The sequence below is a fragment of the Barbatula barbatula genome, assembly GCF_947034865.1.
Source record: "Barbatula barbatula genome assembly, chromosome: 16".
Classification (NCBI taxonomy): Eukaryota; Metazoa; Chordata; class Actinopteri; order Cypriniformes; family Nemacheilidae; genus Barbatula; species Barbatula barbatula.
In genome coordinates, this window is record NC_136779.1 from 5,861,864 (window position 1) to 5,885,698 (window position 23,835).

Below are 23,835 nucleotides of genomic sequence, written 5' to 3' on the forward strand. Positions count from 1 at the left end.
TCCAAATTGTAACAGCCAAAGCTCATCGCACGTGCAAACTCCTCATACAAGCACAACACTGCGAAGGGACGCGCACACACACTTGCAAGAAGCTCAGGGAAAGAGCTGACTTAACCATTTTTCTCCATTTCACAAAAGTAGCTGCGCTGGTGTCAACATGATGAATGAGGGAATGTGGAAAGAGGGTGCACGCTTTCTGTAGGGTAGATGGCTCCTCCTCAGTGCCCGTGCCCAGCGGAATATACAAATGAAGGGCTGAGGAACAGTGCTATAATGAGTGCTAACATATGTTTTCACAACGCAACATCAAAAGCCTCTCGCGTTTACAAACGTTCCGCAAACCGTTTCCGTTCGCAGTCAATTCACGCACTCTCCGCTCAGGTCGTCTGTATTACATGCATGGGCGAATGTGCAGTCCCCACGTACTTACACAAAGTACGCTTGGCTTTTTCTTCTTGTGCCGACATGAGCGAAAATGAAAGGTGAGATTTTAATTGTTTAGCGATGAAGTTATCACGTCGGCAGCGGTGCTTAGAAAGTGAAGCGGGGGACAGAATAAGAACAACTGACTCTAGCACTATCCGGGCCCGGAAGCTGGCACGCTGTAGTGTTTGGAGAGAAGTCTGGCCCTCTTAGCCAGCTCTATCCCTGTAATTTACTAATTTAAAGACTTCACTGTAAAATGACCCATTGTAGACAGAGACAGTCCACTTTCTAGTTTAAATTTACAATTATGCGTTTGGCAGATGTTTTATTAAAAGCAACTTACAGTTCATTAAATAAACACTTTTCATCCAGTATGTGTGTTTCTTGGGATCAAACCCTAACGCAAGGCTCGACCAAATGGAGCTACTAGAACACACAGGAAGTGTTTATTTTTAGGTACTTTCTTAAAATACGTTCTCTGACACCTGATTGGTATGCAAAGACAAACCAGGTTAGAAGCAAATAACCACCCCCAACCTACCACCAGCGCCTCTCTCCACTTTCCACCTTACAAAAAAGACAGATTTTTTACGACTTCATTTCTTCAGCGGCCATTAAACGGGTGAGAGGAGAATTAACGGCTAGCCCCTACATTTTACAGTGTTTGATTGAAATGACGCATGACACGAGGGAATGTCGACTCGTACGCCAAGCAGAGAGAAAGAAAATGTCAGCAACTCAGCGTAGAAAAACTGTAAACTTGCCCAGCCGCATCAAAACTTTTGTGTCCAAAGCACCACAGTTTGTCTTTTCCTTTGGTCTGGATCAGTGCCGCGTGTTTACTTGTGTTGCAGACTAAAGGTGTCTCTGGAGAGCCTATTGTTTGGGGTGTCTACATTTTCTGAAGGCTGGATGGTGTGAGAGGACAGATAGGCGAGAGGAAAGATAAATGTTTGGTACCACCTGCTGGACAGTAGATGTCACTTTGGAGAAAAATGAAGTAAAAATGAACAACAGATTACAGCACGGCTGTTTCTGGTCCAGCAGCACTACACCCTTTCTGTCTCCAGACCAAGTAGGCTGAATTGGTTGTGTAACAGTGGTCTATAAATCTCCCTCAGGGACTTCTACATTTTTTTAAGGAAGGCCTTCAGATGGGTAATTTTAGGCAACTGTCAGATCTATGAGCAATACGTGACAGTAAACCTTAGATTGATTGTATAGAACCCTAAATTTGGCTTATAACAAACTGGTTTGAAACAAACACATGAATAAAAACAGGAAGATTAATGCAAATCCTCCGTATTGTCATAAAACAAGTAATATTAAAGGATTAGTTCACCCGAAAATGAAAAATTCACTCATTTAATTAAGTACAGTATGACATTTTAACTTTTGCTGAACACAACCCTTGCGAAAACTAACCATGTTTTGATTTATGGTAAAACGGTAGTAACCACGGTTCTTGGTGTATTGATTGGTTTTACTATAGTAAGCCTGATTTCTTGTTTTAACATTAGTAAACCCAGGGTTCATTTCTTTTTTCATTGATAAAATACGTTTCTAGAGAGGGGTTAACTCTTGTCAATGAGCTTGATCTTGAACTTGATCAGTCGAATTTGTAAAGCTCAATCAGAGTATAATATCATCAAATTTTAAAAATAACATGTATAGTAATGTAAATTAATGTATGAACATTACATTATGAGCATTATTTTAAGGTATAAATACTGTATTTTTGTAACTACACAAAAAAACAATTATCCTGCAAAAACCTTTTCTGTTCCACCACAGAAAGAAAGTCTTGCACGTTTGTAAAGGCATTAGGAAGGTTTCCTGGACAGGAATGAGCTTAAGCCATTATTTACACACACAAAAAAACATTACTATTGAGACAAAACAAAAATCAAACTAAAATATATTTTAAGATATGTCAGTGTTAGTTGTTTTCGATCAAGACACCTCTAGCATGTAAGTTAGTCTGGGACTACGCTTTAAGTTTGTCCAAAATTCTGTCATCATTTACTCACCCTCTTATTACTTCAAACCTTTATGACTTTAGAAACCTTTAAACAAACCTTTTTTCCGTAGAACACAAAGGAAGATATTTTGAAGAAAGATGGACACCGAACGGCACAGGCCACCTTTCACTTCTATTTATGGACACAAACCATTTAAAGGTTTAAAATGTCAAGAGGGTGAGTAAATGAAATTTGTTTTGGGTAAACTATCACTTTAAGTCCCGTCCACTGTGTAACAGTGATTATTTGTCTGCCTGCCTGTCTATCTATCAATCTATATAACATTTATATTAGTTAATAGGGTTTACATATGTTGTTGAAAAAAACAAAGAAAAGCATGTTCGATACATATTTCTGCAAGACAGAACTGCTGACGCAGACCATGCGACAACGTTACACTATCAACCGATGGCGAACCATATAAATTTAAGCATTTAAAAGCAATGGCATGAATCACCTCTATTCGTTATATGATGTGTCCATGAATCGAAGATTCAAAAATTAATCTGGGCAGCAGACCTAGGCGAAGTGGAAACATATGAGCTGAAATGTTCAAATCAATAACTGCATTATTCTTTTATAGCCCGAAGACAGTGATGCATACAAAGGCAGGAATGAGACTCTCTGATGATCCAAGCAGGTCATGAAAGGCTGAGTGTTTTTTATGTGTTTACAGTTTGAGGGTGCGCAGGTGTAAGCGTAGACCGAACCGAACTTTGTTACAGAGGTGAATTTCGACAGAAAGGAAACGAAAAAAGCACAGGATGTTTCGCAATAGCGTGGACATCAGGAGCAATGTGTTTTGCAGAAAAAAGCATTAGGTCCAATTCAGTAATGGAACATAATTCTGCTGCCAACGGGGTTTAAATGACTTCCTGGCCGGTTAATACACCATTCCTTCAAACGTTCCCACTGAATTCTCATCATACGCATTCCCTGTTTCTTCTAGTCCTGCTTTTCAGCCATTTTAATTGTAATGAGACCATTGTAAGCTGTATTGGGTGAGATGAAGGGCTCATTATCCTCATAAACAACAGCCCGTGCCTCCTCTGAGAGGCCTCAAATCAGCCTGATGACTATCCTCGCCCCTCTCCGCTCTCCAACGCACGCATTGCGAACTTAATAATGCAACACTTCTACGCGATAATCATTACGTTTTTTTTTCTCCGTTAATTTTTGATGAGGAACTAGTGGAGAAACATCTCTGAGCGGCGAAAGAGCATTAACCAGAAGAAAACACATAGCTTTGACTAATCATATTACCGTGGCAGGTTGTGAAAGTGGAAAGTGGTGTAGTCCGGCACATCTATGCAAATGGACTTCACTTCAGTGCGGTTCGCTCGCTTTGAGGTCAAAACACAGGTGGATTTGATCCTTTGCCCGAAAGTTATTAATATTATGATTTGAATCTTGGCATTGACAATTTACTATTGAGTAAAACCAATCTAACGATCTGAATATAACGTAACATGCTTATCACAGCACGTCTACCGCATGGCAATCATTCCCGTCCGTATGACGCAAGCTAAGATTAGCTCGCTGTTTGCGCCTCCTCACAGCAACTGACAGGAAGACTTCTTTCGATTATCAATAACGCGTCGCTTCAAAGAACTCCCAATCCTGTCCGAGATGCATTTAAAACCATCGAAACTTTCTAATTAAATGCGTGTCATTGCGATTCTGATGTGAATCCTGCAATTTGGCCGGAGGGGCTCGTGATGAGAGCTGATACAAGCCAAACAGTCGCGGATGTAATTATGATTAGAAAGTCCTCATTTGAAGAGCGCTCGTAAGGGTGAGCGTAAGAGAAAAGACCCTTTATGTCCAAAGTGCGGCCTCACAAAAGAATTTATAAACAAGCCACTTAAAACATCTCCGCAAAGGGACAATTCAACCTAAAGGAAAATGAAAAAGGGTGAGTGAACAACAACAAAATGTCATTTTCCGGTGCCTTTAAAACCTGTTGCACAGACAACGTATTTCATTATAAAAGCAGCATGTAAAAAGGGCAGATGCAAGGCAAACAGTACAAGTCACATTTCTACAAATTTTCCCCTGGGTCCCCTCATTTTACAGCGTGATTATAACGTCCCCAGTAAGGGCTTGTTTGGACTGAGAATAATTCAGAATGTGTGTTTTCATCACAGCGCGCTTGCACACAGCCTATCCGCTGCGATTTAGGCCTAAAACAAACAGCTCGCGCAGGCAGCGCTGGATTCAGCGCGCCCCGCACTCCAGCACCCTAACCCATTTAGCATCGAACGCTTTCCTGGCAATTGCATTTCCATTGACAGATCTGTAAAAGCTGCAGACGTAAAGAAAGAGAGCAGCGTGGCAGTCATGTACAATCTTTGCTCTTTCACCTCCGTCCGTTTGAAAGCATCCAAGAACGCGGATATAGCCACAAAGCACATCAGTGGAACTTGGGTACGTTCGACATTCGACCGTCTGAGGCGAGTGATTAATTTGAGCTGAAGGAAACACGCCGCACAAATTATGCTTTGCTAAGCGCTTAAAGGAAACACTACTTTAGAGGGAGGAGTGCGTTTCTGACCTTGGCTATCTTTGTTAGTCTTGGATCAGATGGTCAGTTTAATGCTGAGTTCAGGGCGTTTACGGTTACAAAATATCAGTGCCAGACGCGAGCCGGGTCTATCATTTCATCTCATTACTCAGTTGTCACAAGGGATTTGGAATCAGGCATCAATGGACCTTCACCTTGCGAATTCAGAACTCAAAATACGGAGGGGAAAAAAACAAGCGCACGCACGCACGCACAAACCTGCCTTCACAACTTTACTCGCTTCACAAATTATTTAATCTGATCCAGCGGGCTGGATGTTCTTATTTAACACTGAAATAAAAACTGTAAATTTCGCCAAATGATAGTGATAAACAAACTCCTATTTTTGGCAGAATATATTTGCACTTTTAAAAAGCGTAATGAAAGCAATTCATCAAACGTTTACTCAGCAGAAATACAACTGCGAAATAAATGATTCTGGCAGGATGATAAAGTCAGTGGTACGAGTGATTTGTGGATAATCAGACGAAATGGGCAAAAATTGCATGAATAATTCGCAGAAGCGAGAGTTAGACAACAGCACTGTTACACAGCGTGCTCCAGGGGTTGGAGCGCCGTCGTCTGCGGAGACATGGCTGAATTTGACTAATGCCTCTCTCGCTGTGAACAATAGAGACGAATGTTACTTTAAATCCGAAATACTTAAATCTAGCTTTCGATGACTCCAGGCAAATATCATTAATCATGCGGGGCCCACCACGCTCAGCAAGCGCATGCACAACCAGATGATGGCTTTCCCCAACTCAATCCATCACGCGAGTGTCGTGCGCACGTCCTCTCGCACCGGCTGAGAGCCTCCAAGTAGGGGCCCTGCTAAGTAAAAGAGTCAAAACAGCTGTACCTGGTGCCGGCTGCCGCTCTCCGAGCACCCCAGCACCCCACTTCGAATGTCATCTAGCTAAGCATTACGCCTTGTTTGATGTATGGTTCCTCATCTTTACAATTTTGGGAATAACAGGTCTAACTTATCAATATGGCACCTGAAATCCCACAGCTTACGCTTTTAGCGCATCACGCGTGGGGGTGATGTCATCCGGTGACAGCGCTTCCTCTTCTCATTATGGGATCTTTTTTAGACAGGCCTAAAAAATGAGAAAGGAGCCCGTTTTAGAATATCCAATTCGCCTGAAAGTGAATCAAGTTATCTCTATTATTCCAGCGTTGAGGTGAGGGGTGACAACGCGGATGCCTTATTTGTCGCAGGGCCGCACTCTGAGCCCTCTGGGTTCAACAGGCAGGCAAACGGGGCTCGATGCAGCACCAATCCGCTGGCATAATCCTCATAATTGCCCTTAATGTGTAAACATAAATGTTTAGTGCAAACAGCATTGTGATGTTTGGCAGAAAACACGCCGTTTCTGAGACAACATGGGGGCAAAAAGGGGGAAAATGCTATTACTATTTGCAATAGAGTAATATTTAATTAATGACTTTCATAAATAATGAATAGAGCGGATGTAATTGCAGATGTTTTTATGATGACAGGCTTGGCTTCGCCGGGCTTTTTTCTCCCTCTTTTCAATTACCGTCCAGAACAGGGGGAGGAAGAGAGAAGAAATAGAGTTGGAGAACGAGAGAGAGTGAGAGAGCAAGCAAGAGAAGTGAGAGAGAGAGAGAGGCTGGTGGAGGCAGAATTAAAGAGGCTTTTTGTCGCGTTTAATATCAATTCATTCCATGGACTGCTGACACAGGCAGTCCAGAGAGCCCAGGATTTATGGCTCCCTCTAATGGGCATGCTCAGAATCAAAGGCCTATCGTCAGCACTACTTAAACCACTCCTCTCTCACTCCCTCGCTACGGCCCTCTCCACTACACTTTTAAAGACACAGTCTCATTTACAAATCCAAAGGACGTGGGCACAACGGGCCAGCATGATTGCCACAGTCATTTGGGTCTCACGAGGCAGCTTCGCGCTGCTGAGACGTGAGGAAGGGGGCTGCGTCATTAGGGTGCGCGTTCGGAGTCAACTGATTTTGATGGTTTACGGCAAGTAAGGTAAAATCAATCTGTCTGAAGCGGGGATCTAGTAAGGTAACTGATCCTCAGAGGAAACACCACAGACGGACGGGAAACGATGGTGACATTGAGATGTATAGCGGATAAGGATGGTATAGAACAGAGAGAAAGAGGCTGGAAATGTAAATTGTGCAGAAATATGAAATCTAGCCTATCGTTCGGAGGATGAGACTCAACAGTTCAATCAAACCTTTGCTTGCATCACCATTCGTCCTTAAAGCCACATTTCTTTCAGAATATGTCTTGTAAACACAGACCCTGGATTTTTGGCCCATGTCGGCGGTCTGTTCACAAATGGACAGGGATGGTTAGTCATCAGTTACTCTCCCTCATCATTTTAAATCTGTATGACTTTCTTCCTTTCTGCAGAACATAAAAGATGATATTTCAAAGAATGTTGGTAATTGAACAACGATGGTAAGTAGAGTATTCACTTCTACTTTACAGATGCAAATCCCCTGTGCAAGTCAATGGGAACCACCATTGTTCGGCTACCTACATTCCTCAAAATATATTCTTTTGTGTTCTGCAAAAGAAAGTCATGCACGTTTGAAATGACGAGGGTGCCAGTATTTTCATCTTTGGGTGAACTATACCTTTAAGTTAGTATAAAAAACATAATTTAGCATGTTTTTGAAAGTAGAAATCATTACATTTTTAATAATTATGGAAGAACCCTCAGAGCCTAAGACATTTGAGGGGTTTGGTACTACCAGGTGTAAAAAGTGATGCGTCTCAGCGGACCCCTTTTGATCAGACCACTTGAAACGGTTTTAATAGCAGGTGTAAACAGGGCCGGAGATGCTCTTCGACTCACCCAAACAGAACATCATGACACACTCACGGGCTCATAAAAGAGGCCACAACCTCCACATAAACACACTCACCTGCCCAGCTGGGGGTCTCCATGTACAGCTGTGGCCGAACAGGGTTGGTGTCTAATTCCTGCAAGAGAAAAACAGACAGGCTTTGAGAGTTGCGACGAAGAATGTAAGCCATGAAATTACATAAAATGCTTAATTTCTTAGTAGGCGGTTTTGTAAACAACCTTTGTTATGGTAGACGGGACTTCATTCTTAATTCAAAGAGGTTGAGCTCCCTATTTACATCACAGATTGCTCTGAAATTCCTTGTTTTTGTGTTTGGACTCGGATTTGTTGTACCTCGTTTTTGTGTGCCCTTGTTATGATAATGCGCTAGGGGATTGAGGCTCAGTCAGGGGACCTGCAAGGTCCAGATAAGCTCAGAACTTCACCAGAACCACCAAATCCTTCACTGGAAACCGCCAGCTGAGCTTCAAGCAACACTGCCGCTGAAGTGGATCTGCCATAACGTTTGGAGAAGGCACACAAACATGGCCGCTTATGTGTTTTCACACTCAGTTAAGGAGAACAAAGCATAAAAAAGACCCCGGTTCCATATGAAAGCATAAACATGGAAGCCCCAAATAAGCATTAACCGCAAGCACGCCGACCACATCTTTTTTTAAAGGGAATTGAGTCCGTATAATCCTTTTTGACTGAAAATAGATAGGAAATATGAAAACAGTAAATTATTTACGTGCGTCCTGAAGAGGAAGTGTAACCAATGTCATTGATAATTTAAAATCACTACAAGGTTGATTTGTACAGTACAACAGATGACCACAAATACTTTACTGTATATCATGTAAAAAAAATCATGTCACCCAGAGGAGAAGAAGAATAAGGCAGTGCTGTGTAATAATAAAAAAATAATGGGCAACGATGATAATGCTCCCGTTTTTCTTTGGATGCAGAAATGTATACAACCGAACACAAGGCCCGAGAGAGCGAATACAGCACTCGGCACAAAAGACCCTGTTAGAGCATTACCGTAATTACACGGACATAATGGCCTCTATTGCGGGCTGTTCGGATTAAATATGCATAGCGCCCCCTCCATATCCACCGGCTTGATATAAGTGTTGTTCCTATGTGTCATTTAATTGTTGGCATTAATCTGAAATATAGAGCTAACGTGTTTATTGAGAAACAGCACTGTGCCGTGTTGAAACCGAATTTCTATCTCTTTCCTTCACGTCATTATTTCCTTAACCCGTTACCTCTGTTTGACTCATCCTCTCTTAAAACGACATCCAACCTCCCCCATCTCTCTGTCTCTATCTCTCTCTGTCTGAGAGAGTCTGTAGCTCTCTACAGGGAAGTGTCTAATTCCATTCCTAGTGTTCCCCTCTGTGGTCAAGAGTAGAACTGAAACCAGGAGACGCGGGAAGTCTACTGGGAAATCCAGTTCACTGCCGACTCGGTGAGAAATCATTTCTGAGGAATTCCGTTTCGCTTGCCTGAAAACAGGCTCAAGGCGCGGAAATGAATAACAGAGGTCTGTGCGTGTCAACACAACCCTCCGAGTATTTGTGTCCATCCACCGCTCAGCGTGCATGTACACAAATGCTTTGTTCCAAAACCTAGACTTGCCTATGGAGGCAGCATTTTAAGGCATCATAGATACAGTCTCAACGTGAAGTCTGTTCCAAAAGATAGCCAACTTAATTATGCTGCCTCCTAAGAGAACTCGTTTTAGTCCAATTTGAAGGCAAGTATCCCATCTTATTGGGAAGGAGATGATCCCAGAATGCATTGCATAAATAGAAATTCAATTTCACATACAAAAAAAGCCCAAAAGTGATCAATTAAAACATGTATTTGATTTTGATTGTTCCCGGTAGGTCACTTATGAGGTTTTAAACCATGGTTCGTTTCCATAAGGGTTAGGATGCTGCCTGTGTAGGCAGCTCACTAGGTTATAAATCAGAGCAAACTAATGTATTGTTTGGACTTTTCTGCTTTCTTGAGTGAAACACAAAATACAGTAAACTATGCTTGAAACTGATTTGATAGAAGTAGAAAAAAACTAAAGATAGCAGACTAAGCTCATTCACAAGCAGACGCTACATGATGCTATCGGTGGGTAATGCATTAGTGTTTGTTGAAATATAAGTGCATCAAAGTGTGAGGGTTCATTGTGGGTTGACACTCAACCTTTTGATGGATCGCAATGGTTCTAATGCTATAACACAGACACACAACACACACATACACACGCGCACAACACACACACACACACACACACGAACAAATCGTGTGTATTGATTTCATCCGTACAAAGCTCATATCTCACAGCCTCCTGTCTCCTGTCTCTCTCCCACACTGTCTCTCTCTCACTGTAATGAATTACCATGCACCGGGCTCGAGTATTTTTGGGACCAAGGCCAAGATAATTTGTTGTTTCATCATAAGTAATTAAAAGCTGTTTCTTTTCCTGTTGTGTCGGAGCTGATTAATTATTTGGACGGTAAGGAGGCATAAATAACCCAGAACTGAAGAGTGCCGTGGACAAAAAACAACAATAAAACAACCATCACTCGGGCTACACTGATGTCGCAAGCAAAACAGAAAATAGCATCTCACTAAAGTCTATTTGCCCAGCAATTTAGTTTTGTACACAGCAATAAATAAACAGTCTGTATGATGAGAACGGTGCAATGATGTTCTATCACAGCTATGAAAGGACTAACAGTCTGCTGCACCGAAAGAGATATACAGAACCCGTGTATTGTCATGTCAGATCAAATGTGTATCGTGGACTTGCACAGCATTATTCCCTTTGACCTTTCAGAGTACAAAACATATATAAGATATAATTGTTTCAGACTTTAGATTCTGTAAAAAAAAATGATAATTGTGAGCACCTTAAAGAAGTGATAAGCTCAAAATCAGCCTGGTACAATATATCACCTGAACTGATATTAAAGGGATAGTTCACCCCTAAAAAAGCGAATTATTTCATCATTTACTGACCCTCATGTTATTGCAAATCTGTACAACTTTCTTTTGCAGAACACAAAAGAACATATTTTGGATCCCATTGAATGAGATCGAAGGAGATAACGTATTTACGAAAAGTGCTCTGTAGAGCAGTTTGTCAGTTTAGGGCACCGGAGAAACAACATGGTGAATTCCATGTAAGGGGACCCGCGGTGTATGTAGATAGAAAAAGCTCATTCTAAGGTAATAAAAACATAACGCTTCATTATGTAAGGCCTTTATACACCTCTGAAGACATAGTTATTTATATTAAAGTGCTTTTCTGTCAATAGATCCTCCAGTAAATTACACACCGGACCTTTAACGTCAAAATGGCGTTAAAGGTCAAAATCTCACCCAACAGCTCAAATGATATATCATTATTATTTTAGGCTTAGTGTTATGAATCTGGGTACGGTAAAGAGGTTTCAGTTCTACAGATTGTGAGCGTGATACTGCTTTTAAACAACAGTTCTGTAAAAAAAACAATGCTATATAGCAAGGAAATTTAGACACAATACAGACAACTTTTCAGTGTACTGACTGAGAAAAACTGATAAACTAAAGTCCAAAGTCAAACAGGATCAACCATTACACATAATACAAACAGTGAAAAGTCCTATTCCTGTGACACTATGTACCAGCGCTCTTAATACATCTTGTCCAATCAGATAAGAGGACCAGAAATGTAGCTGACGCTTTTATTTAAAGCGACTTTCGATTTCAATTTTGTCAATGAGCTAATAACAGGTGCAGTCTACAAAACCATGTTTACTTTGGAATAAATTGCTTTCAGAAAACACAAGACCACCAATAATGTAATTGGCACAAAACGTAATAAACAGCAAGTAAAAGAAATGGATTAAAATGTTGTTTTGACAGCGACCGAACCACTCACATTATGTCAAAAATACATAAATGAAGATGAAACACAAAGCAAGAAATAAAAGTCCTTCAGTCAAAAGATCTGTTACGCTTACGTACTATTAGAATAGTAGGACTGTGAGACCGAGGCCGAATCGATTTGGTAAAACGTGTTTTAAAGATCAAAAGACAGAATAATGCTTTCTATCAATTCCTTGTGTGTGGAGAAAGGGAAGAACATGATAAATTTGAAGGATAACACTGTTTGGAAGGTGGGTGAGTGAAATGTGTTGCTATGCCTTTTCAGGAGAGCAGGTGAACGGGTTGTAAAGAGTGAAGAACGAATGAAAAATGGCCAGGGCAGTGGCACGGCATAAAAGAGCAATTTAACTTTGTAATGTCGTGCCTGAATCCTTTTGGATTCTACTTTGCTTTGTGAAGCAGATTAGTTGAGCAGCTTATACAGGCTTTGGTAAATAGAGTTGTAACTTCATTCACCCTCCATTCACAGAGTAAATATCCCCTTTCACACACACTAGAGCACAGTGGCACACACTGACCTGGAAACTCTTCTCAATTACTGACATGCTGGAGCTCATCAACTCTTCCTACAGGGAGCCTGAATAGAGAGTGTGGACATAAATATTAAGCCTTGAACAGCCCGTTGTAATTTGATTTTCATACTGGGTCAATATATGAAAGCCGCCAGAGCTAATGCTCCCGTTTCTTACGAGGACCCGACGGAGCTTCACCTCATATTCCTCGGCCGGGAATTTATGTGGCATGTATGTTTGCTTTTGCATATGCTTGAGATTGGTGTTGGGCTGACTGTTTGTTGAAGGTTTTTTTAAAGGAACAGTTCATCAAAAATTTTGAATACTGTCATTGCTTTTTCAAAGAGAACGGAGAGCAGGGGCTGCCAAGCTTCAAATAAGCTTAACATAAAAGAAGATATTTTGAAAACAATTGATAACCAAAAAACACTGGCCCATATGGACTTCAATGGACCTTTTTCACAAGCCTGTTGAACGGTCATCAGCAATGTAAATCCTCCAAAGTTTTTTATATTTTAAACGTATAATGTATGTATGTTCATAAAAATGTACTGTGTATTACTTTTGCATCAAATTACACAAAAAAAGTTAAAGTCCCAGTGAAAATTACAACGCCTATTTTTCATGATATATTGCAGCGTTTATTGTAAATAGTGTATTAATATGGGTAATTTGCTTTTTTAAATTTGTGTAAAGATTGTACTCATAATCTTTAGTTAAAACCTGAAAATGCACTTCCTTCTGTCCTGTTAGACGGCTTGGGCGGAGCATCCGTTAACTCCTCCCCTTCAACTGTCAGTCTGCTGCCAGTTCCATTTTTTTATACATTTAATCGAATCAAAGAGAAAGACGAAAGCCACGGCAACTGCTTTTCTCATTCGAAATGACAAAATATTTATATGTATAAATTATTCAAAACACAGAAGTATTGCGGTTCACAGGGACTTTCACCGTTGATGCGAGGGTGTTTCTTATACAGAATCTATGGAAGTCATGGTAAATTTGACTTCATTCTCTCTCTTGTCGGCCATTATCAGACTCTCTCTTTTTTGTTGTTTAAAGTAGTGACAACACTATCGTTGAGTATTTCTTTTGAGCAAGTGAGAATGCAAAAAAAATATTTGTGCTACTTTAGAAGTTAAACCAACATGCGGCTGAGAAACCCGGAAAACTGAAAAGGGTTCATTGATATTTCAAAATATTTTCTTTCCGTCATATACAAGCTTTGAATGACCTGAGGGTGAATAAGTGATTACAAAATGTATATAATATTGGGTGTACTGTCACTTTAAGGCCCACGATTTGAACGATTGAAAGTCGAGCTGTCCCCTTCCTTTGACCAACAATGTTACTAAAATATGAGTGACTGCCACCCCGACGTCCTTTATCTCGTATAGCTGTAGGTAAAAGTAGTAAATACCCGCTTTAGGGCTTTCTGACCGACTGAGATATTTAAGAGCATAGAGCGGACAGACTCCCACCGGCAGCCCTGCTGAACCACATGTTGCAAATGTTAATGAGGATTCCCAAATGCCAGGCCACTCTGGGGATTCTGCCTTTAACCAACCCTGCAGATAAATAATACAAGACAATATAACTACACTGCATGCAGTAAAAGATGAAGGGGGCCAGCAAAAATAGAGAAATGAAAGTATGTAGGGAACACACTTGACTGATATGCACTAGAGTAAAAGCGCTGAATGGCAAGTGCAGAGGCATGATTTTTCCTAAAGTTGTTTTTAAAGGCAAATCGCCTGTGTTTTATCTTCTCTCTCCAAAATTGCTCCATAATAAACATATTAACTGGCTTCTCTCACATCTTATATGCGCCGGCTATCCAACGCTATTCAAATACTTCTCATTCTAGTAAGCCAAAGTCTTTAAATTGACCATTTTAAAATAAACATGAAATGCGATTCAACACAACCGAAACGCCGCTGTGAGTTTACTTGGTTTTGATTTCACATTCGTTTGGGCAAAAAGATTGAATATAGAGCTAATAGTCATCTCTATTAAGGACCCAGTGTTGTCATTCCACAGCAACATGCACCCAATTTATGTTGGAAAGAGTGGATTCTGGGAAACGTAACAACAGGACATCTGATGCAAATTGAACATGAGGGACATTGAATATTAAAACAGCTAAAGCACACCATTGACTGAGAGAGGGGGAAATGTGAATTTAAATGAATTACGGTCCACCATAAATGCGGACCAAAACAAAATCAAGAACAAGTGAATAATTACCCGCAACAGCTTGGTTTATTTCCGGTTTGAGTTGATTTACTAAAACACAAATATACAATAAATGTAACAAGGGTGTAAAGCATGTTGTTAAAATTAATCATTTTAACCAAGGAGGGGGAGGCGTCGGGATGGATGTGGGATGCGTATCTGATCGTGAAACGTTGTTGGTTTACCATCGGTGGCTTTCTTTGGAATTGCCAAAACAACCTGTGCAAACTTTATAGAGGCAGATGAAAATTCGGTTTTATGATAATTATTCCGAAGCTGTGTGGATTTAGTGAGTTGTTAAAGTGGAAATCGAGTCATTGCTAGCGGTAGTAAGACTGTCACCCGATTTTCATTGCAATCCCACAGTATATCATTGAATGCAGAAGAGCCGTAATTATCTCGCCAATGCAAACGTGAGTTAGTGACTTAAGTGTCATTGAAAAGTGCTATTGCTAAATGTTGGTGTCACCAAAGCTCATCATTTCAGAAAGAATGATTTTTAATGAGCTGCTCTCAGACTTCTGAGCGTGAAGACTTAAAATAAACTGTCATTTTATTCTTTAGGTGCTTTACCTTAAATCCCCTTTCTGGCCTAGTTTCACAAATAAACATCCATGTGACCATTCATTTTGCCATTTTATTTTAGCTATGATCAATTACGCATAGCAATCTTTGATTCAGATCTCAGCAACTGATTGGATGATGTCCTCCCACAGGAAAGAAAAATCACCAGTGAAATCTCATTAACATCTCATTAGCCTGTCCTAGACAGTAATGAGATTAAATGCCTATATCTCCTGCTGCTTAGGTTTTTCTCCCGAGAACAAGACCTCAGCAAACTGGTACACGCCTCCTTTAGACCTTTTCCGCATTAATACGTTTTCGGAGATTTCATTTTACAAACGCTTTCCGTTCACACGAGCGTTTTCATGCGTTCCAGTCCTGCCCATCCACATTAATACGTCCTGAAAACACTTGCATCCATGAGTAACCGGTCATTTTAACATGTCATTTATTTACTTTCTGCCTCATTACAATGTCGCGGCAGCTTAGAGGAAAGTTTTTTTACCGGACACACATTGAGGTAGAGATGTTGCTGTGGGAACGTAAACTATGCAACTGCGAAAGTAAAGTATTCTCACGTTTCGCTGCCAAACAATAACTGCCAGTAACTAAACATTACATCCCATTAAATGCAATATAAAGTATGCAGGAACTGACATTAACTCTATTAAACTGGAGAGCCAAAACAACTGCGTCACAGGAGGAAAAATAAGTGTCTTCCACACTACAATGCGAAAAACGCGTTTTCTAATGTATACACTTTAGAGAACATTTTTAAAAAGCTCAGTTTTCGTTGAAACAAATGCTGTCTCAGTGTTTACGGAAGGCCAGAACGGAGAGAAAAAGATGCATCTTAAAATGAAAACATATGAATGTGGACACGGTCCGGCAGGTTTCAGCTGAAACTCAACTCAAGGTACTAAATTCTGCAAAGAAAAGGCAGAATTTACATTTATTTATTTTAAATGAATGTTTCATCAATCTTACAAAATCACGATCTCTTATGGGCTTTAAATTTATATTTTTCCCTTCAATTTTCTTATTTCTCTCATTTAATAGAATGAAAAACAAAACAAAAAGTAATACCTAAATGAAACACAACATTTATCTCCAATCATTCTCATTATTCTCACTCTCGCTAGTCCTACACAGCATGCAATTCCGATCTCGAAAATGTGCATCAAATAACACATAACTGCATCTGAAATGGCGTAGTTCGTTTTTTGCGCAGTGAATCTGAATGTTTGATATGGTGAACTCACATGCCTCACTATTTGCTACCTCCCTTGACCTGACTGATCTGCACCATCATTATACACTAGCTACAATCGTAAAAAAAAAACAGTGCAAAGTTTTGTCGATATGCTGCTACCACATATTGAAGGTGCTGTTAAAGCAGATATGTGACCATTTCTATATGAGAAAGGCACCATGTAATCCCACAGCAAGACATATTGCACATACTGCAACATGAGAGGTCTGTTCTTAAACCAGCTGTCTCAGTGCTGGTCTTAAAACCTCAAAAGACACTGATCTGGAAAGATTCGCACATGTAGCGACTTGATAGTACATACAGTGGACAACTTTAGAAAAGAAAGTTAACATGAGAAAACTCTATACTTGAATGAATAAAGGATGATTTGTATTCAACTAAATAAATATACAACCGGGCTTGTGTGGAATGGAAAAGAAGTTCCCATGAGCAGCGTATGCAATTTAGTGCGCACTGTAGATGTGTGTCAGATGGACGAGAAAGACGCAACAAGCAAACATCCATCCTCGGAGGTGAACTCGATTTCACGGGTTGCTGAGAGAAGTGAGGTCTAGTCTGTGAGGTGTGTGTTCTGTCCCAGCTTTATTAAAGCATTTCTGTTCTCAGTTCAATCAAAAACAGTGTTTATTGTTGTGGACAAGCCTGGGTCTCTACCCACATCTACCTCACAAATAACCCCACATTCAGTAATATCTCTTTCTATCACAGACACACAAGCACATGTTGGCATGTGGTTTATAAGGACGCTCCAAGGCCGTAATGATTTTTATACTGTACAACACACTCTACCCATAAACCTAACCATAAAATAAATGTATCAAAAATATTTAACAAAAATATCACAATTTAGTATGTTTTTAAGTCATTTTGTTTATGAGGACACAGGAGGTGTCCCCGCAGACCATGCTTACATTGTAATTGTTCACATTTGTGTCCTCGAAAATCACATATTCAACCCCCCCACATAAACACATATATTTACCAAGCAATTTAAATAGAAATGTACCATTGGGACTATTGTTTTATATACAGCAAATCATAGCCTAAAAGGAACGTTTACCCAGAAATACAAATTCTTGCATCACTTGCTTACTCTCGTGTCATTTCAAACCCTTTCTTCTGCAGAACACAAAAGAAGATATTTTGGAGAATGAGCTACCCACACACTTCTATAGTACCCACACAAAACCAATGCAAGTGAATGGGTACCGCCGATGTTTGGTTACTAACATTCTTCAAAATATCTTCTTTTGTGTTCTGCAGAAGAAAGGGTTTGAAATGACAAGAGGGTGAATTTTCCTTGTTGGGTGAACTATCTTAACCCACACAATAACAGAAATCTCTTTTAGAAGAGTTTTTTATGTTTTACTTTAAAGATATATTATGATAAACCACGTATAAGTAATTGTTGTTATTTTGGGGAAGCAACAAACAAAGGAAGACGCACTAAACACTAACTTCTCTCACAGACACACAGACCCACACACACAGTCATATATCAGACATTTATCAATTCTCACGTGTGGGATGACCAACCCCCCAGGAGCTTTTAATATTTAATGTAAAGATTAATCAGCCCTCTCATTATTTTAATTGTTCTTCCTTTACCCAGCCTGTCAGCGTTATAGATTACCCCCTGTAGACCCCACCAGCAGCTCCCTGGTTGGCGATTTATGAGTATTTTTGGATCAGTTAGCCTCTAGTCATATTTCACCATTTTCTGACGAGCCATTAAAATGTCCCAGGTAATTAAACAATGGGCATCAAGTTCAGGTCTTGCCTCTTTATCAGGCAAGGAGCATGCTGGGAAAAAACTCTCTCGTGAAGATATATAGAACGAGCCTGGCAGAAGCTGCTTGGATATACAAGCTTGTTAGGTAACTAATAGAGCATCATGGGATAAAGAGGAAGGGCGGTGGGAAAAATATTCATTAAAAAACCCAAATCAAACGCTTTATAGAAGTTCGGGGGATTTTTAAGGACATGGCAGGTATGTCCGTTTAAGTCTTAACTTTGAGGTTTCCTTTACAATTCCTTATAAGTAACAGTTATTATTAGCGTATTTTGATATCTTTGCACATCTGATCACAAAATGTGACACTAAAGACACACGTGAGAAGCTCGAGAATAGTAAAATGGACAGTCGCACAAACAGTAATTAAAACGGCTGATGTTGGCAATGTCTTTACTGCTGGTTGATAGTATCTCGCAATGTAGCATTTAATCGGGTGTTGGATCGCCGTCTGCACCCCCATTGTGAGACGGCAGATTGCGTCGTTGCTCATTTATCGCTATCGCTCATGTTGCCAGCTCTCATTTAAAATGAATGACTTTCATTCCAATCGCTTTAGCCCTATTCATACAGAGATCGTGGAAAATACACTGAAAATGTGTCCAGGAATTTGTCCCGGGAACGTTACATTTGGTTCATTCACACTGCCAGTGATTTTCTGGAATCTGTGCGTGCGTTCACACACATCCCGTAAAGACACGTGATGTAATATTGAATGTTCATTCCGTTTGGTCCTGAAAATCGGGCTGATCGGCGTGAAGGATATTTCCTTGCAGTGTTTTTTGGAGGCTAAATTCAGATTAAGAATTTGTTATTATTACTGCCTTCCTGCATTTAGTACCAAATAGGCATAAATAATCTCTCTTTTTGGTTATTATTCTGTAGCGTATATAGCTGCTCATTGCAAATGATAAAAGACGTCAGTTTTTTATTAAATTTACATTGAGTCGTTTAGCAGAATCTTTTAACCAAAGCGACTTGCAAAGAATTCAGGGAGCAATAAAGCGATATTATATTTCATTTATATTTTTTATGGTAAATGTAGAAATTCAATAGCATTGAGGCACAAAAACGCAAGGTAGGCTATAGCCCACTGAGATTACGCTAAATATAGCCTTCGATAAATAAAAAATGTAAAATGAAACTAAATAAAAAGCAAATTGTTCAGGCTTGTTCGGTGCAAATTTACAGCCTAAATGAAAAATTGCGAAGTAAAAATGAGCCAGTAGGCTATTTTTGCAACATAGCCTAGATGCAACACAAAAGGCAAAGTATTATATGTTTCCAGTAATACAACGTACAAAAATGAGAGTTTGAACATAAGGTTGTCGATTTTTAAAAACAAAGTTTGAGAAAAGATTTTTATCATTTCGATTTTTTAAACATTTCGGACTTAGCTCACACAGATCCAATAGATGTTTATAAAGCATTTTGCACATAATGCTATAAAAAACATAAATAAACAGTTATGTTTGTATATAATCATCATGGTTTTATTGTTTACAATGTTTTTGTTGAGAAAAGCAATCTTGTTCGGGTGAAAGTCCAGCCGGCGTCTGCAAAAGCAGCACGAGCACGGCAGGTGCACACAGCCAGTAGCGGTTTTAGGCACGGGGCGGCATTTTTTCATGTCACATTGGGGGCGGCACCGGCACGAGCAGTAAAAAATAACTCGGGGCCGCCGCGAATCGGATTTCTATGAGCTATCATTCATTCATTGTGTGGGGAATCGGCAAATTGGCGCCCCTGCATGCTGAGAAGGTGCCGTGTGTGTGAAGGGGTAAGGGGAGGGGCGCGCGCAGAGGATAGTTCACCTCTGGGTGTTCACACCGAACGTGAATGAAGCGCTAAGCGCGAGTGATTTACATGTTACATGTTAAGTCAATGCAAAGACGCGATGACCTACTTGCGGTGCGATTCGCGCGAATGAGGCGATTGAGCGTTCGCGTGATTCGCGCGAGTTGGAAAAATCTGAACTTCGGCGAAAATTCGCGCTGCCAATCAGGAGCTTTCTCTAATTGAGCCGTGATTAATTTACATTTAGTCATTTAGTCATTTAGCAGACGCGCTTTTATCCAAAGAGACTTACAAAGAGTTCGGGCAATAGTACAATAGGTGCTTATTCAAAGTTAGTTTCAGCAAAAGCTACACCAATACCTGTTGAGAGAAGAGTAGTGTACTTTTTATTTTTAATTTTTTTATTTGTCTGTCAGGTATTCGCCAAAGATGTGCGTTATTTGGAAGAAATTATTATGACTTAGCAAGCGGCAGAAGCCTCTCCCATGACGCAAATTCAATTAGTGGACTATAAAGTCAATCACACACCACCTCGACTTTCTTCCAAATAACGCACATTTTATACATATTATAATAAATACAGGCATATAGTTCCTGCACATTTTTGTTTTTCTGAATTGTGTGAAATGGCTAATAAAAAATAAGTAATACAAAACGATTATGGCCGTGACTCATTTCGTGTGTTGGGGGGCGGGGGGAAATCTGTTGATTGTCTAGTGCCAAATAAACAGAGATGGACAGGAAAATGTCAAAGCCATCAGGTGCACATAAAAACCCCGGATTTGTGCAATTGAGAAATACAATTTTCTCTTTCACTTATTATGTTATAAAAAATATGACGGTTTGTCATCATTTTGTGTGTGTGTTTTATTTTTATTTATACATTTTTCTGGGAGGGGGTGGGGGGGGCGCTCAAAGGTGGTCTCGCCCGGGGTGCAATTCAATGTAGAACCGCCACTGCACACAGCCATGTTTTAATGGTTGGTTTCTGATCAAGTTTATTCAAGTACTGTGTATTTTCATGTTAATCAAAGTAATATCAAATTTAACGAGTTAAGAAGCAGATAACGCTATTCGCGCATCTGAGCTTAAGTTGGCCGTGATTATGACTTTTGCATTCATCCCTGATTTAGCTAAAGACGAATGTTTTTCATAGTTGTTGATTAACTAACAAACATAAATTACTCGCTTAGGCTATATTTGTTTATAGCCAAATTATTTAAGATTTATTATAGATGTGTGTCATCAGTACATTGATGGCATTGTTTCGGCCTTTGGTTCACACGGGGCACTTTCCGGGACTGATCCTGTTAATGTTAGGTCCTCTTCTGGATCAATCTGGGATGCCTTTATGTTCACATAGAAGGCACTCTTGCAATTTTATGGCAATTTTATGGGATCAGCGGTCAGTGTGAATGGGAGCCTCTCAATTTGTTCTCTGTTCAAATCCTAATGTATACGTCATATCCCAATGTGTATATTTCCTTTTTCTATTTATATAAAAATTCTATCTATTTTTGTGAGATTTTTTTACTCAAAAACATGTTTAGCACAAATGAAGATATTTAGGTGACATCCGAGAGATTTCAAGGGCCTCCTCACAGACATCATGGTGTCAGATTTTGCCAAGGTCCACAATAGTCCTAAAGACATTGTTAAATTGGTCCATCCGCGCATAGTGGCTCAGTTGAATTTTTTGAAGCAACGAGAATGCTTTGTGCGAAAAACAAAAAGACTTTAATCGATATATTCTCCTCTGTCTTGTCAATGTATCACACGCGTTCTAAGGAGCACTTCATCTTCTTCTTGGACGAGAGCACTTTGACGCATGGGTATAAGTGTTGTGTGCCGAAGGGCGCATGGGGCTTGCCCCTATTGGACGGCCGTGTTCTGACTCACAACGCGGAAGACTCACAAGACGAAGAAGAACTGCTCTCGTGAACGAGAGTTATTTGTGCTCTGAAGACGCTGGTTAGTTCGCTAAACATGTTTAGCGTCATGTGGGCGAGTAAAAAAAATCAGTTAATTTTGGGGTGAACTTCCCCTTTAAACATTTTCTTTTAGTCAGCCCTGGCATATCCGCCATTCCCTACGTGTCTGATAGGGTTGCTGTTGGAGTCCGGCAGCTGCCCTGTGGTGATTGAGTGGGTTCTGATGGAGAGAGAGTCGGAAGTGATAAATGCCAGCCCTTCGGCCAAGAAAACACATACAGGCAGAGAAGGGGTCGGGTCTTGGGCGACCTGGCTCCTGTCTGGGTGAAGCTTTTTGTGGGCAAGGTGGCTGGAGCTAGTTGGCGATTTCATAATCCTATTTTACGGAGGCTCCATCCATCACCTGGCTTTCATTTTCATTGGAGCTAAATTGCACGAGTGCCTGTAGTAGAAATGAATTTCAGCAGTCCGGCATATCTGTTTAGTTTGCAGAAAGCAAAAGTACTGTGGAGAACGGAGAGCGAGAGAGATGTGCATAGCCAGAGAGAGAGAGTGAGAGAGAGAGAGAAAGGATGAAAGACCCTTCCCGAGTTCTGTCCGGCGAGGGTCCGATGGTGATGCATGGTTATGGACCATCTGCACTCAGAGGCGATAAATTTATGATTATAGTGAGAGAGCTAAAAGGCTGTCCATTACTGTAACGTAGTGGCCTCAGTAGAGAGTCTCTCATCAGGCCCAGCTGAGAATCAGCAGTAAAACTGGACAAGGCATCTAATATGAAGCAACTTAACATGCCAACAGCAGGTGTCAGTCAATAGGCTGCTGACAGTTGTTCAGCTACTAATGCTGTAGCGTTTGCACACTCTCACTGTGGATGAGATGTCATGGGCTGAATGCCTTTGCACATGAGTGTGTGCGCTGTGACGGGGAGGAAAGAAAATCTCACTGAGATCCTCATACCTCAAATGTAAAAAATGCAGAGTTTTAACTTTAAGGGATAAATCTTTTTTAATTTAGTCATTTATTTATTCTCATGTGGTTCAAAACCTGCTTATGGCTCTTTCTGCTGTGGAACACAAAAGAAGATATTTTGAGAAATGTTTTGTGTCCATATAATGGAAGTCAATAGGGACCAAGGCTGTTCGGTTACCAACGTTCTTCAAAATATCCTCTTTTGTGTTCTGCATACGAAAGAATATCATACAGGTTTGTAATGACATGAAGGTGAACAAATTATGGATTTTGTGTAGGTGAACCGTCCCTTTAAGGAGCCTTGGGTGCGATTCACATTTCGCGTATTTTGCAAGCGCAAGTTTGTTATTTTAAATGTAGACACGAGGCAGGCACGCGCAAATGGGGAGTGATGCAGTCGCGATGTGCATACGGTGTGGCGCGAACATTTTCCGAGGCGCATCGCCGGCGCATTGATATAGAAACAAAAGAAGAGGTTTTGTAAAACTGTTGGTCCCCATTAACATTCTTTTGTATGGACACAAAACCAATGCCAAGTCAATGGGGACCGACGGTTTTCTGTTACCGACATTTCTCTAAATATCTTCTTTTGTGTACTGCCGAAGAAAAAAGTCATACAGGTTTGAAATGACAAGAAAGTTAGTAAATAATGACAGAATTTTCATTTTGATGGAGAACTATTCCTTTAACTTACATCAATAGTCTCAGAGGTCTCATCTAGAACTGGGATCAGACAATTCTCATCTACTTGTTAGAGTATGACTCTGGCTGCAAGATGATTGGTGTACATGAAAGGGGCTCATTTTGCTGACATTGGCAGAAAGACAATGAACAGAAGATGCTTTCGCACTTCGGATCCCGTTCGCGCTATTGATTCTTAAATAGCAACGCCGTCCAAATGGCACGCAAGGCTTTTGTGCTCTGACATCTATGTGGCACGTGGTCGCTTCAATTAGTTTTA

At 40.4% G+C, this 23,835-nt stretch overlaps 1 protein-coding gene across 1 annotated transcript in view; it reads right to left on the bottom strand.

Annotated features, from left to right (window-relative positions):
• The window catches only part of rbfox3a (RNA binding fox-1 homolog 3a), a 369,568-nt gene that overhangs the window by 173,498 nt on the left and 172,235 nt on the right, over positions 1–23,835 (bottom strand). Inside the window, exon 4 of the mRNA XM_079476662.1 lies at positions 7,935–7,992. Coding sequence (XP_079332788.1) covers positions 7,935–7,956 — 22 coding nt within the window. The 5' untranslated portion in view covers positions 7,957–7,992. The remainder of the gene's footprint in view (positions 1–7,934; positions 7,993–23,835) is intronic.